At 35.2% G+C, this 15,516-nt stretch overlaps 1 protein-coding gene across 3 annotated transcripts in view; it reads left to right on the top strand.

The window, feature by feature from the left end:
• The window catches only part of ZGRF1 (zinc finger GRF-type containing 1), a 75,254-nt gene that overhangs the window by 40,359 nt on the left and 19,379 nt on the right, over positions 1-15,516 (top strand). For all 3 annotated transcript variants that reach the window (XM_078148905.1, XM_021001360.2, XM_078148906.1), the window contains 9 exons: positions 1,105-1,228; positions 4,707-5,371; positions 5,988-6,123; positions 8,005-8,189; positions 9,993-10,189; positions 11,096-11,235; positions 11,928-12,071; positions 12,388-12,502; positions 13,768-14,027. In XM_078148905.1, coding sequence (XP_078005031.1) covers positions 1,105-1,228; positions 4,707-5,371; positions 5,988-6,123; positions 8,005-8,189; positions 9,993-10,189; positions 11,096-11,235; positions 11,928-12,071; positions 12,388-12,502; positions 13,768-14,027 — 1,966 coding nt within the window. The remainder of the gene's footprint in view (positions 1-1,104; positions 1,229-4,706; positions 5,372-5,987; positions 6,124-8,004; positions 8,190-9,992; positions 10,190-11,095; positions 11,236-11,927; positions 12,072-12,387; positions 12,503-13,767; positions 14,028-15,516) is intronic.

The following is a 15,516-nucleotide window of genomic DNA, read 5'->3' as shown; positions in this document are numbered from 1 at the left end:
GGTCTGGAAAGTTCATTTTAATGGGCTGTAACCACTAAGTCTGGACTAGCCTTGGGTAGGGTAATCCTTACCTTAGGTCTGAGGCCATCAAGAGGTTCAGGTGCTAGATCTTAAGGGCCGCTTCGTTTTGTCTATTATAAAGTGACCCAAACCCTGTTCCCAGAACCCATCCTGTCTCACTCAGGGCCCTTAGTCCACAAGATGATCTAGTAACACTTCCAATAAGACTAAGTTTTTAAACACCAAGTATTTATAGAGTTCTAGATCGTAGGTCCACAGATCTAGAAATGTAAGGGACCTTCATCTAGTTCATCTAGGGCAGAGGAGCAACAAGCCAAGAAGGCTGAAATGACTTGCCCGGTTTCACACAGCAAATTAGGGTCAGTCCCCTCGTTCTCAGTCCTGTGCCTATTTCATCATCAAGCAGCAACATTTGGTGCTCAACATGAGGGGCGCAGTGGAGTAAGAAACAGTCCGTACCTTGGAAACGCTTGTGTTCTAGTTGTGGAGATCAGACACGGACAGTTAGGGAAGATGCAGTACTAGAATGGGGGACGCTGTTGTAGGAGTTCAGGAAGCGTTGTTAGCTGTGTGCTGTGGGAACGTTTCTGAGAGGGTGCGTGGTGTGGTGGAAATCCTTGGAGTTAGAAGCTGGGGGTCTGGGCTTGAATCTCCTTGGCTGCTTATTACCTTTTGTCACCTTGTCCCACTTAACTTCCTTGTCTTCAAAATGAGGTTGGACTACATGATCTCAAATGGCCTTTCTAGTTCTAAATCCTGTGCTCTTATACATTTTCAAGGCCACCCCCAAAACAGACTCAAATCAGACAACCCTGAAGTCATTTGGGGAATTTAGCATCTGTTTACATTCTACCTTTCATTTTATGTGATTTAATGAAGCAAGGAATTTTATCCCTATCCTATTTGGAAGGACTTTCCAGCTTCCTTTTTCCCTAAGTAATATGCATTATTAGAATTAAATATTTATCTGTGTGCACATTTAGATTGTAAAAAATAGTGACAGATTGAAAAAGAGGCAATCCAAACACTTTAGTGCGCTGATTCATTTCTTTTGGCACATCGTGTAATTTTTTTTCTGCTTAGATGATGTCACCAGTGCAAAAGATCTCAACACTGAGCCCTGATTCAACCTTTCCTTTGAGCCCAAGAGATGAAGACATTATGATAAAGTTACCTGAGGAGTCTCTGAAAGCAAGAACCTCATCTGGTAAACTTTACTATTGCAATATTAAATATGTCTGTTGATAATATGTAATATTTGTAAAATTGTAATATTTGCCAATCTGTGCAAAATTAAGTTGATGCTGGGTGACTGTTACTGAACTAAAAACAATATGTTTGAGACTAAACTCCAAATAAATTGTTGCCAAGGATTCTGTTTTCATCCCCTTGCCCTCTCTGACCCTTGATTCCTATAGTCACAAACTTCTAATGTTTTTCACCCTAAGTCACTTATCATTACCATCATTATTATTACTGTATTTCCTCTCTTACTTTGTCAGAGCCACTGCCATTTTTATCACTTTCCCTGCTGGAATTCAGGTGCCTAAGCTCCCTAAGTGTTCCTTCAACTCCCAGGAAGCCTTACATTACAATAGCCCATCACTACAACTTCTCAGTTTCACTCTTCTTTCTCAGGACTCCTAGAAAGCCTCAACTTCTGCCATTACCCATGATATTCATGTTTGGGGCTTTCTTATGGGAGCCCTCCATTTTTGCTTCCTCCATTTATAGAACCTTGTAGGTAATAGGTATTGATGGCCTGTTTCTGGTCCTGCAAGGAGGCTTCCATCTTGTTTGCTGACACTGGCATTTCTGGTGGGCCTCCTTCCTTGTGGCCAGTGGGCTCTTGGATTTTTGTGTAGTTTTAGGGTCTGTGGAGTAATCTCATTGGATTTGTTGATTGATCGTTATTCAGTCTGGTGTTATTTTTAGTGTTTTTGCTGGAGTAGGTATGTGGGTGTAGGTATGTGGCAGCTAGCTGCCCACCTCTGTTCAGGCAAAGACCTCTTAAACAGAAGTCCTACACATGATTATTGATAGCTTGCTTTTCTCCTTTTGAGAAATGCCTGTTCATATCTTTTGACCAGATAGATGTTAGGGAATGTCTTATTTTATATATTTGAATCAGTTCATTATTTATTTTAGATATCAGACCTTTATCAGAGAAATTTACTGTAAAGATTTTTTTTTCCAAGTTAAACCATTTCCTTTCCAATTTTAGCTTCTTGGTTTTTGCTTATACAAAGCTAACCAATTTTGATTATTATTGCTTGGTGGTATAGTTTAAAATATGATATAGCTATGTCTCCTTATTTTTTTTTATTATTTTTTTTTTGAGAGTCTTGATTTTTTTGGTTCCTTCAGATGAATTTTGATGTTACTTTTATAGCTCTATAAAATCCTTTGGTAGTTTGGTATAATAATGAATAAGTAAATTTAAGTAAAAATAAGTAAAATTAAGTAAAATGCCATTTTTATTATATTTTATTACATTTTCATTACTTTTATTACATTATGTCATTTATTACGTGGCTCAACCTTGAGCAATTGATACTTCTCCATTTATTTTAAGTCTGCCTAAATAATCTATTTGTATCCCCAGCATTTAGCACAGTAGTTGGGGTGTTAGTACTTAAAAAAGTACTTAATACTTTTTCATTAATTCATTTTTATTCATATAATTCCTATGTGTATCTTAGGAGGTGGACTCCCAAATATTTTATACATTCTATAGTTATATTGAATGGAATTTTCCTTTCTATCTCTTCTTACTTGGTTTTATTGTTAATACACAGAAAGCCAATGATTTATGTAGATTTATTTTATATCCTGCTACTTTGCTGAAGCTTTTGTTATTTCAGTTAATATTTAGTTGGTTTGCTTAAAGTTTTCCAAATAGACTCTCATGTCATCTGCAAAACCAATTATTTTGTTTCTTCCTTACCTGTGCTTATTCCCTCAATTTCTTTTGATTATCTATTGCCATAGCTTGTATTTCTAGATCTATATCAAATAATAGTGGTGATAATGAACACCCTTATTTTATCCCTGATTTTATTTAAGGTTTTTGCCATTATATATAATGATGGCTCTTGGTTTTAGATAGATACTGTTTACCACTTTAAGGAGGGGCCCATTTATTCCTGTGCTTTAAAATTTTTAAAAAATATATAAATGTATTATATGTTGTAAAAAAAAATCCAACCTTTTCTATATCAGTTGCTATAATCATGATATTATAGGTTTTTTATTAACATGATCTGTTATGTTTATAGTTTTTCTATTCTTAAACAAAGCATTTTAACCTCTTTATATCTGGAAACTTTAAAATTATATTTATGTGTCAAGGTCTATGAAGGTAATGCTTAAAAATTTTGCTTTTGTGCATTTATGTTTATTATGTACTAGAGCATGATCAATTTTTAAGTGTTTTATAAATTGTTAAATAAATTCACTAATATTTCCATTAAGTTTTCTCTATACGTATGTCAATTCTTTTTTCCATATGCTTTTGAGTTGAAAATTTTTCTCCCTTTTCCTCCCCCCCACCCTCCCCAAGACGGCACACAATCTGACATAGGCTTTACATTTACATACCCATTAAACATATTTTCACATTAGTGAAGTTGTAAGTAAAAATTAAAACCAATAGGAGGAACCATCAGAAAGATGAAACAAAACTCAACAGAAGGTAAAAATAAGTGATAGCGATTCGACTTCCATAGTTCTTTCTTTGGATGTGGACAGCATTTTCCATCCTGAGGCCTCTGGAGATGTCTTAGATCCTCGTAATGCTGAGAAGGATTCAGTTTAACATTCTTAGTCATTGCATAACGTGGCTGTTTCATATACCACAACTTGCTCAGCCATTCCCCAGTTGATGGGCATCCTCTCAATTTCCAGTTCTTTGCCACCACAAAAAGAGCTGCTATGAATATTTTTGTACGTGTGGGTCCTTTTCCCATTTGTTTGATCTCTTTGGGATATAGCCCTAGAAGTGCTATTGCTGGATCAAAGGGTATACACATTTTTGTAGCCCTTTGGGTACGTATGTCAATTCTGATTCTTCCAACAGTCTATAGAAATTTTAGCTGTTCTTCTGTATATCATTTTTAGTGACTTGTTATGTTTCAGTAGTGGAATATTGAAGTCTCATACTATTATTTTTCTATCTAGTTTTTTTTTGCGATTAACTTCTGGAAAATTCAAAATTTTTATTTTTATATCATTGAGTATCTTTTTATTATTGATATATTTTTCTTGACAGTGGTATTGATGATTATAATAGAAATCCCAAACTGGCACTTAAATCTCTTCATCATAGGGCTCTAAAACAGCCTTTGTAGAGTTCTTTCATATCTCTCCACTTAATGTACTTTATTTTCTAACCAAAGTGATGCACTTGATATTTTCTAACCTTGACATTCCATCTATAGTAATCAAGTAGTCTAAAACTTCATTTCAGAGAATGTCAGTGAAGTTTTACAGTTTTTATTTAATAACATAAGACCACTTAATTATTTTTATTTTAATATGGGATATTAAATTATATAATGTCTTATAGGTCAAGTGGCAGTTTTTTCTTTTTATTCTACACACAGTGATTTTTATGGGATTGATATGGGATTGGTAATGAATTTGTATGGGATTGGTAATGAATTTTTATTTCTATCACCTTTCAGGAGTAGAAAAGTTCAATTGGTCAGAAAAAGTCAATGTCCAAAGACGTCACAGAGCTCGGATACCACTTATTACACTGCCACCTGTTAAAGTGCACCCTCTCTCAGAAAACTGCTCACATAGGATGGACTCTGAGGTCCAAAAGTCCTTTGGTAGCCCCATCCTTGACCCCTCATATGAGGAGTCAGCAGGTTCTCCTGTCAGCTCCTTTGGCCCTGAAGACAGGAATAGGGAAACCTCTGTTTCTCAGAAGTCTGGGGAAGAGACGCCTATAAGGCTTTCATTCTCATCTCTGGTGCCTCCTCTAAGCAAACGAAGCAGGTGGCTGAAATACCAAAACACACCCCAAGGTGACTCAATTACTCTACATAGAAGTGATGTAAAAGTGAATGAAAACTTCTGTGCTGCCTTTGCCCCTGGAGTGCACCTTGATGGGGCAGAGGGTTATCAGAATGGGGCTGCCAAGAAAAGCCCTAAAGACTCTGTGTATTTGGAGATGATAAAAGGCAAGCTTCATGAACAGCAAGCAGATTTCTACTGCCAGGAATCAGTTTTCAGAAAGAAAACACCATTTCAGAATTTTGAGCAAACTTCCCAGACTGAGGAAATACAAAAGATGTTAAGTCAGATGGCCCACAATGGCCTCAGTGTAACAGGAAGTACCCAGGTGAGAAGCTGTAATAAGTTAGTTGTCATTCTAAAACTTCTTCTATTAGAAAACATTACCTGAATTTTAGAGAAAAAAACTAGCACAATAAATTGCAAATAATTATTTCACTGTTGGTATGAATACTTTTTGTTCCAAAATATTAGCTATACTTATGCTGTTCTCTTTGGCCTATTTCAATAATAATATATAGTCATTAACTCATTTGTATTACTACTAAAGAGTTTTCTTAAGTAGAATTATTCTTGTGAAAATGTCACTCGTTGCCATAGGGTTTTTCTAGATATCAGAAATCAAATGATATATTTTGACTATATTGTACCAAGAAAATTATTCACCTGTATCACACATTTTGATGCTGTTGTTTACCCAGAAATAAAACATTTCAAAGTCTTGAGAGGGAAGGGAGAGTAAAATCAAACTTATTTAAGCTTATGGCATAATAACCATCCCTGGCATGTTGTTTTTTATTTGGAATTAGAATATACTTATCTGGAATTCAGAAATGAAGTCTTGCATTAGTAAATAAAAGGATTGTGTGTTTTATTAGACATATCAGTAGAAAACATCTTGCTAATTAATCATTTTTATGATTCGTTAATTTGTTCTTTTTCAGATTAATGCCAGTGCATTGTCATTTCCCAGTGGGCAAATATCAAAATGTGCCTGCATTCCCAAAAGACAGATTCACATACCTGCTATTTTTCAGTCACCTGCTCAGTATAAACAGGTCTTCACAACCTCTCTGATTGGTATGAAATGTCTTTTAATGAAAAAAAAATCGTTATAGTTAGATTTGTTCTACTGTTATTGCTTTTGTACTTTTGTTCTATAATCTAGGAAAAAATATATGAGACTAGAATAAAATGGTGGGAGCAAGATCTGTAGACTGAGAATACTGCACTGTTGAGTCAGTGCACCCAAAGCGACCGATAAAGTTGAGCCTTAAAATGACCTGGAGACTGGTCCGCACAGTGTAAAGGAATTTGCTTGGCATTTCAAAGCTAAAATTCTGATAGAATGCTGCTTAGAGACAGTGCTCTGTTCAGTGAAGCGCTGATTGACAGAAAAAACTAAAACGAGAGAACAATGTGAAACTCAAGTTTCACCCCGAGTGTAACCTTCTGTGACTGTCAAAACTTGCCCTTAGCTCAGATGTCATGTCCAACACTCACTGAGAGAAAGTGTGGTTAGAGAGCCAGCCTTGAAGCCAGGAAGACCTGGGTTCAGGTTCCACCTCTCACACATACTCCTGCCTGTCTGACTCTGCTCAAATTACATGCACTTTCCTAGCCTCAGTTTCCTCATCTGTAAAAAAAATTAGGATAACAATAGCACTTACTCCACAGCTCTCTAAGAGTATATGATATGCAGAGAAGGTGCTAAGTTACACTGAGGCAGCGGTGAGAGTGGGGCACATCCGCATCCAAGAATTCCCAGGTATAGTCTCCGTTCCTCCTTAAGAGGTATTGAGCATCAAACCATGATGATCAGAAATAGTCCTAGCCAAGCAGAAGGATATTTAAGCTACTGTTTTAAATTAGAGTTGGAATGTGGAAAAGATTATCTGTCATGCTTTGGTTTCTTGGGACCAAACTACCAATGTGAAATGAACAGTGCACGCCAGTAGTTCATTTCATCAGTAAAGAGTTCTTCTCAATGCATTTGAAGGAAATGGGCAATTCTTTAGGTAAAAGGACAAGTGAACTCCTGAAAATCCATCAAATTGTCTCCCTCCTATCCTTCAGATCCTTTTCCTTGAATCTTTTCACACTTAACTAGAAGTTGAACTTAGAGTTCTGCTTCACTATTGTAGCCAGCAGCCCATTTGCTCATATGAAATTTATTTGATCAAAAATAAGATCGTCTTTTTGAAAATTTCACAAGGGTACGTACTAGACACTTTTATTTTTGCTAGGTTCCTTGAAGTGTGTAATATAATTCCGAGCCTACTGTAAACATCATTTAATGCTGATGACATGTTAATATTGATGGTAGTAATAATACTGGTTTGGATGCGTAAGAGAAGAAACAAGGTGCGCATAGACTATATTTGTCCAAGGAGGTCCTTGAGGCATTTATTAAATCATGTGATTATGCTTCTGATTATCATCTGATAAATTATTACCTGATAAATTATTACCTGATAAAAACCTGATTATTCCAGATACTGGGCATAGACACAGAGCCAAAAGATGAAACAGCCACTGCTCTCATTCACTGATTCATGAATAATGATGATCCTTTAATAATGTTTGATTTCAGAATTTATCATGAGGACAAATTGTATTATATTTTTTGATAAATTTAATAATAGTTATAACTCATATTCATGTACCTCATGATTTTAGGTTTACAAAGTAATTTTTTTGCAACAATCTTGTGAGGCAGGAACTTCAAGTATTTTTCCCATTTTGTAGAATTATAAAATGATTTGTCCAAGGTCAAAACTTGTAGGTGGTGGAGTAAGACCTAGAACCTAAGTCCTCTGATCCCAGTTCCAGTATTATTTCTAGTATCTTTGCCTCTCAAGAAATTTCATTCCTAATGGTAAGACAAAGAAAGCATCTGTACACATATTTGGAGGTAAATTTAAATTTTCATCTCTTTTTTAATCTTCTTTTCAAATCTAGAACACTTGAACATATTGCTGTTTGAGGTGTCTAAAAGGCTGCACCAAGCTCTTTCGAAAGTTGACATATCTTTTTATACATCAATGAAAGCAGAGAAAAAGAAAAACACAGGAAACAGCATACCAACCTGTCATCACCAACAGCCTACAAAGCTGGTCATGGTTAAAAAGGATGGCCCAAATAAGGTATCCTAACAATGTTTTAGCTAGACTGTTAGATGGTATATTTTTGGAAAAAGTGAAGCTGTTTGGTAGGATTTGAACCAACAACCACCTATTCATTCAGTGCTAAATTCACTTTGCCAAGGGACTTTATCTTTCTTGGTGCTAATTTATCCCGGAAGAGGGTTTTGTTTGTGGGCTAGTAAGTAATTTTTGTACTAACATTCATATAAATAAAGTTAGTTTAAAGGGAGGAACTGTTTCATTTTTGTCGTTTTATCTTTGGCACCTAGCACAGTGCCTGCCATGTCAAAAGCATTTAATTAATATTCGGTCAAAAAACTGGAAGTTTCCCATAACTTGGAAAATGGCTATGCAAATTATGGTCTGTGAATGTAATGGAATATTATTGTGCCATAAGAAACAATGAAAGAGGCAGTTTCAGAGCAGTCTGGGAAAACTTGTATGAACTGATGCAGAGAGGAGGGAGCAAAATCCATCTAGAGATCAGCATATACAATAACAACATTATCTCAAAGACAACTTTGAAAGACTTAAGAGCTCAGATTACTGCAATGACCAACATGATTCGAGGAGACTGATAATGAAGCATGCATGCTGCCTACCTCTTACCAGAAGGTGTTGGTCTCAAACTGCAAAGTAATACATATGTTTTCAGATACAGCTAATGTGGGAATTATTTTTTCTTGATTATAAATGTTTGTTACAGAGGTTTTGTTTTTCTTATTTCTCATTTTGGGAAGTTGAGGAGAAAGAGGGACCAGGGATGAGGTTACACTTCCTCCCTCCCCAAAAGAAAAAAAAATAAAAGGTCATTGAAACGTGTTTTTGAAATGCGCAGAAGATAAAAGAAGGAAACCACAGACAAGCAGGATAGCTTTGAGAGTAACATTGAGTTTTTTGTATATTTTAAAAGGAAAGAAGCCTATACATAATAGACACTTAGTTTTATGCATAACCCTCATTTTAGTTGTTTGTTCTCATATTAGTTGATGTTTGTTAAATGTATGATATAAGAGAGAATAATAATTTTTAAAAAGTTAAAAATGCTTGTTGAAAATTACCACTTGAATAAAGACTGGGCCATGGTATACTATATTAATATACTGTTTTAAAAGTAGCTTTTATTGATATTTTTTATATAGCCTATGTTTCGCTCTGTATCCCTCCTCCTTCCTCCTATCAGAGTTATCCAACTAGAACAGAATTTTTTTTAATTAAAAAAACTCAGGAAAATTGATCAATATATTGAAAATCTATATATCCAGTGTTTCAGATGTGGGCTTCTGCACAGGAACAGAAGGTGTCTTCTCATATATCTTCTCTTAAGGCTAAGTTTGCTCTTTATAATTTCACAACATTAATTTATATATTTTTTGTGTTTATTTCCATTTGCATTCTTGTAGTAATTGTATGTATTTGTTTTCCTGTCTGCTTATTATATTTTCTATCAGTTCATGTATGTTTTCGTGTGATTCTTTGTGTTCATCATGTTTGTCATTTCCTGCACAGGAATATTCCACTGTATTCGTGTGCCACCATTTATTTAGTCTTTCCCCCAATTGCTAGGCATCTATTTCATTCCTAGTTCTTTTATTAATGTACTACTAATGTTTTTGTTTGAGTGCAATACTCAGTATTGATAATTAGCTATTAAAGTTCTTGATTTGAATTTAATTAATGGCAGTTTCCAAGGAAAAATTATTTCATTCTTCTGTCGTGTTTGCAATAATACACCATAGTAGAAAAGCACCATTTTTAATCTTTATTTTAATTAAATTTTAACTGCTTTTTTTTTCTTCCTAGGGTCGTCTCTTTTATACTTGTGATGCACCAAAAGCCAACCAATGTAAATTTTTCAAGTGGCTTGAAGAAGTAACCCCAGTTAATTTGGCACAGGCAGAATCTGTACCCAGCACAGTTTTACATGATATAAAGAGTACTGGAATATATTTAAGATGTCAAAATATACCCCTCTATGAGGAGTGTCAGCTTCTGGTGAGGTGCGTTAGATATCTTAAAGATTCTGACAAGTGAATAGACCTGTGACCCTAACAGATTGGTCTGAATCCAATTTTCACTTTAATTGAGCCAGACCTGCAGCAGATCAAAAGTTCTTTTGGCCTCTACCAGCAGACCATAACAATATGAGAGCCAGTGGGAGGGAGACTGTTTCCTTGTCACTGTCTGTGAGCAAGTGCTTTCTTTATAATACAAAGGGAGATCATAGTTCAGGTGATCACCTGAGTGCGATTCTTCATTGTCTAGTAGGTGAGAAAATGCAAGGCTTTAATTTTGTAGTTTGTGCTTCTTGACTAGATATACATATTTTCTATTTATACATATGATTGTACCATCATGTGTAATATTAGCATACTTGTACAAAAAATTTACATAAAAATCAATTGGGGAAGAGAAACTTTACAAAATAATTCACAGTAGGATTCCTTTAAATAGCTTGTTCTTCTGTTACATTTGAAATACAATGAAATTTACATGCAACATTTTAGAAATACATTTTTTTCATCAAATGAGATGAATTTATAATGTAGTAGTATTAATACTTAGGGTTTGCATAGAACATTGTGCCTTTATACTTTTCATATCACTTCACATCCATTATTGTAGCAGTCTGTGAGCTAGCTTGGACATGTCTATTTCCCCGATTTTACAGATAAAGAAATTGAGATTCAGAGAATTTAAGTTTTGACTAAGATTCTACATCAATTAATGGCAGCACTGAGACTAGAACCAAGGCATCTTCGCTCCTATTCCAATACTTTTACTGCTCTGTGACTCTCTCGATGCTGTGTTAAGACTTTCTGATTTACTCATACTCTACTATTTCAAACCCAGCTTTGTCACCTTGATTGCTTAGACCGTAGGCATATCTTTCTTTCATTTTGCAGGAAAGGATTTGATTTTCAGAATAAACAGTATGGCAAATCAAAGAGATTTGCTCATGTAAATCCCGAATTTCACAATGAATCTAAAAGCAAACTTTATCTTAAACTGAGTAGGAGAGAAAGTTCTTCTTCCTATGGCAAAGGTAAGTTGTTCTAATCATCTCTGGGGAAATTCTCCCATTTTATATGGTGTCTCATTAACATATACGTATCACATGTATAACTAGATGGATAGATATCACATACATAACTTTGATAGTATAGATTATCTCTGTTAAATGCTTGTAATTGGATTTGATAAAGCAGAAGGTCCCACTAAAATTGAACTAAGACACCCTGTGCCTGAAGATCTCCTGAATCCAAGTTCTTTACCTGGGTCCCAGACATTGAGGACAGGGCCCCCTTTGTATTGTCTTTGTCCCCCTACTACCTACCATAATACCTTGCACTTGGTGTGTACTTAATACATGTTTGTTGAGGCTTCCCAAAGATAATCATAAAACCATCCAACTCTCCTATTTCCCTGGGGTAGTTCTAGAAAAAGATCCCCCTGGGCATGGGGTAGTGATGGAGACCTCACAGACAGTAGCCATCCTGCCTCCCAGCACCAGATCCTACTTACCAGCAACCTGGAGCAGCACCAAGAGAGTCTACCCTGTGCCCACCTCGGGGCTTAGTCTCGGAAGGGTCTCTGACTCTCTCCCCTGATTTTCTCTTTCCAGATCTGTTAACAGTAAGAAAAACTTGAGAAATTCAACTTTAATGAACACTGAGAACAGGCCTCTTGCCTTTAGTGGGGGAAGATTCCATTAAAGCCCTGCTTATATTTTTGCAGATGATCTCTGGGTAATTTCAAAAACCCTAGACTTTGAGCTGGATACTTTCATTGCTTGTAGTGCCTTTTTTGGACCATCATCATACAATGAGGTGGAGCTCTTGCCTCTGAAAGGCTATTTCCCTTCAAATTGGCCATCTGACAGTAAGTAATGCTGTACGATATTTAGTCTACAGTTTTTTCAATTTTATTTTTGCTAGTTTCCTTTGTTTTAAAAGATGGAAATACAGTGCAAGCACAGCACCTGTGTAGGAGAAAGTTTTTTCTTGTTCCAGTTGAATCCCCATGGTACCTAAGGGCCCACATTTGGCCTGTTACTGTTTACTCAAAGGATATATTTTTTAATGGAATGAAGTAGAGTCATAAAGATTAAGTTTTAGTTTTACATAATATTTATTATAGAGATTTTTGTGAATAGTTTCCTTTATAATAAATGTTCATTTTTGTGATCTTTCTCTAGCTGTGGTTCATGCTTTACTGATTTGTAATGCTAGTACAGAACTGACAACATTGAGAAACTTGCAAGAGTACTTCAATCCAACCACTCTACCTATATTACAGCACCTGTTAACAACGTATGTAATTAATCATCATTGATTCAGTAATATTCACAAAAGATATGTAGAATAATGTGAAAGAACCATCAACATAGTCCATAAATATTGCAAATGAAATTCAAAGTGTCATTCAAAGAATATAATTATACTGTTTAAAAAAGGCCATCATAAATCAATTTACTTTTCTATTGGACCATTAAACATAATAGTGATATTATCTGTCTAAATCAAGCATTAGTTTCCAAATATCATTCATATTAATTTCATTTATTGTGTATCCATGCCTCACTACTTTCCTTTTATACTTACCGTGAATTATTTACTTTTAAATTGAGTATCATGGATGTATTTATAATATGAATCATATGTCTTAGCTCATAATTGCTTTATTATTAACAGATTTTATATCTCATTATGATTTTCCCAAGTACCGGGTCTTATTTTTTTTTTATTTGGAGAATAATATTTGGACAAATATATTAAAAGAATATGAAAATAAATATTTTCTACTTCAAACTTTTCTCACAGGTCTTTTCTAAGAAGTATTACACAATATGTATGCTTTAAAATATCCAAAGATGTGATAATTATTTTAAATTCAATTCAGCAAACATTCATAAGCACCTACTATGCAAAAGGCATATAATGGAAAGAAAGTGAAGGCTTTGAACAGGACACAAGAACTATATATAAACATATAAACTGCAGTCATAAAAAATAATGTTGCTGTTAAATAATTCTCAGTCCCCAATAAGATCATAGAGAACAATATATCTGCAGTCCTTCTACATTGTTTCATCAGATTTTATGTGAATTTTTAATACCAATACTCTTGTTATGCATTGGGAATTCAAATATTCTTACCTAATAAAAAATTAACAAATTATTAAATCTATCTAATAAGGTGTAGTGTCGGTACATGATCTAGAAGAGGTCCATTTTGATTACCACAGTGAAGTCAAAGAAAGTTCTTATGTAACTCATTCACTTTGGAATGTAACTTGAGCTAAAGAGGCTGAAACTTATTTTTACTTAAACTTGAGAATACTGATGGATTTTAGTGTCTTAGAAAAAGCAAAGCTTTATATAGTCATTTTAAAGGTAGTGTATATATGTGTGGGTGTATATGTATGTGTATATATGTATATGTGTGTGTGCGTGTGTGTGTGTGTGTATCCCAATATATGTATTATAGAGTTTACCTAATTCCTTGTCAGTAATTTCTCTAAGTTACTAACATAAACTCCTAATTCACCTAATTTTATTTGCTGGGTTTTTCCTAGGTCTTACCAAACTGAACACAGCAATAACAGAATCAGTAAAAGAAAGTTTATTCCACCAGCCCTCAACAGGAGTACTAACAAGAACTGTGAACCACTCAGCCCAGAAGGAGCACTGCAACTAGCTAATGAGATGATTCAGATATATAAATTAAACATGGATCAGGCCACAGCTCTTATTCAGATAGCACAGATGATGGCATCACAAGAAAATGTCAGTGACCTACCAGAGCAGCATACCATTCCTATCACAATCATACATGGTAAGGAGTGAGAAGAAACAATCAGTTGTTCTGTTCTGCTGCTGTGCATGGACAGACATTCCTGTTTCTTCCATGGATTGTGTTAGGACATAGTTTCTCTTTTCCTTATCCTCATTTACGTCTGCTGGCTGCCTTCCTGTTAACCAATGTCTCTCCCAGAACTTGTCACTCAGAACTGTATGTAGTACTCCAAATGTGACCTGTACAAAGAATGGTGGTGGGTCTTTTGTTTTGGACACTGAACTTCTGTCAGTGCAATCTAAGGTTGCATTGGTGTTTTGGTTGCCATTTCACTCTACTGATGTAGGTTGATCTTTCAGGTAGCAAAAGCCATTAAGTCTTTTTCACATGAGCTGCTATTAAGCTAAAGCTCACCTGTGCTACATTGTACAGTTGCATTTTGGAACCTAAGTGCAGAATTTCATCTTTATTCTTGTGAGGTTTTACCATGTTATATCTGGTCTGTACTTATTAAGCTCTATTTTAAACTTTGATTTTATCATACAACATACTAGTGATTTCACTAAGTTTTGTGTCTTCAGAAAATACGTGCTATCTACACCTTCATTCAGGTTATTGGTAAAATTGTTGAATAATATATGGCCAAGAGCTGAACTGTAGAGGGCTAGAGATCCTCCTCCAGTTGATACTGGCATATTAGTCAATGCTGTTGAGGTTAAATCTGTCAACTAATTTTAAATCTGCCATTCAATAATATAGTTCAACTGTGATCCATTCCCAAGGATGTTTTCTTTTGGTCATTTATAACTTATAAAACTACTTTTGAAGATTATTATCTATATTTCTGACCATGTATCTGTTGGGGAATGGCTTTTGCTTTATATATTTGTGTTAATTCTCTGAATGTTTTGGATATCAGGCTTCATTGGTGATATTTGATGCAATTATTTTTCTCTACCATTTTCTCTTTTTTTCCCTAAAATGTAGGTATGACTACATCACTCCCCTTCTTAATAAATTCTAGTGGCTCCCTATTGCTTCTGGGACCAAACAGAAACACCTTTGTCTGGCATTTAAAATCCTCCATTGTGACTCCATCCTGCCTCTCTTGTCCTATTTATTACACATCACACTCTTTCTCTTACTCTACAGTCCAGCCAAATAGACTTCTTGCTTTTCCCCATACATGACCTTCCAGTATGCATCATCATGCCTTTGTACCAGCTGTATGTCTGGGAGTCATTTTCTCCTCACCTCTCTGTCTGTTAGATTCCCTTTCCTCAGGACTCATTGCAATACTGCACGAAGCCCTTCTGGAGCCCCTGGCTACTAGTATACATTCCCTCCACCCTCCAATCTTGTATTTATTGCCAATCTGTTTTACATGTATTTATACATGGATGTGTTATCTCCCCCAATAAAACACAAGGTACTTGAGTTTAAGAAATATTTTTTGCCCACGTACCCCCAGTGTCAGGTACGTAGTAGGCATTTAGTAAAGATTTTTTGATTGATTAATGAATTCTGA

Source organism: Phascolarctos cinereus, unplaced genomic scaffold (assembly GCF_003287225.1).
Source record: "Phascolarctos cinereus isolate Bilbo 61053 unplaced genomic scaffold, phaCin_HiC Scaffold_9;HRSCAF=440, whole genome shotgun sequence".
In the NCBI taxonomy this organism is placed as follows: Eukaryota; Metazoa; Chordata; class Mammalia; order Diprotodontia; family Phascolarctidae; genus Phascolarctos; species Phascolarctos cinereus.
This window is presented reverse-complemented; position numbering and strand designations above follow the sequence as displayed.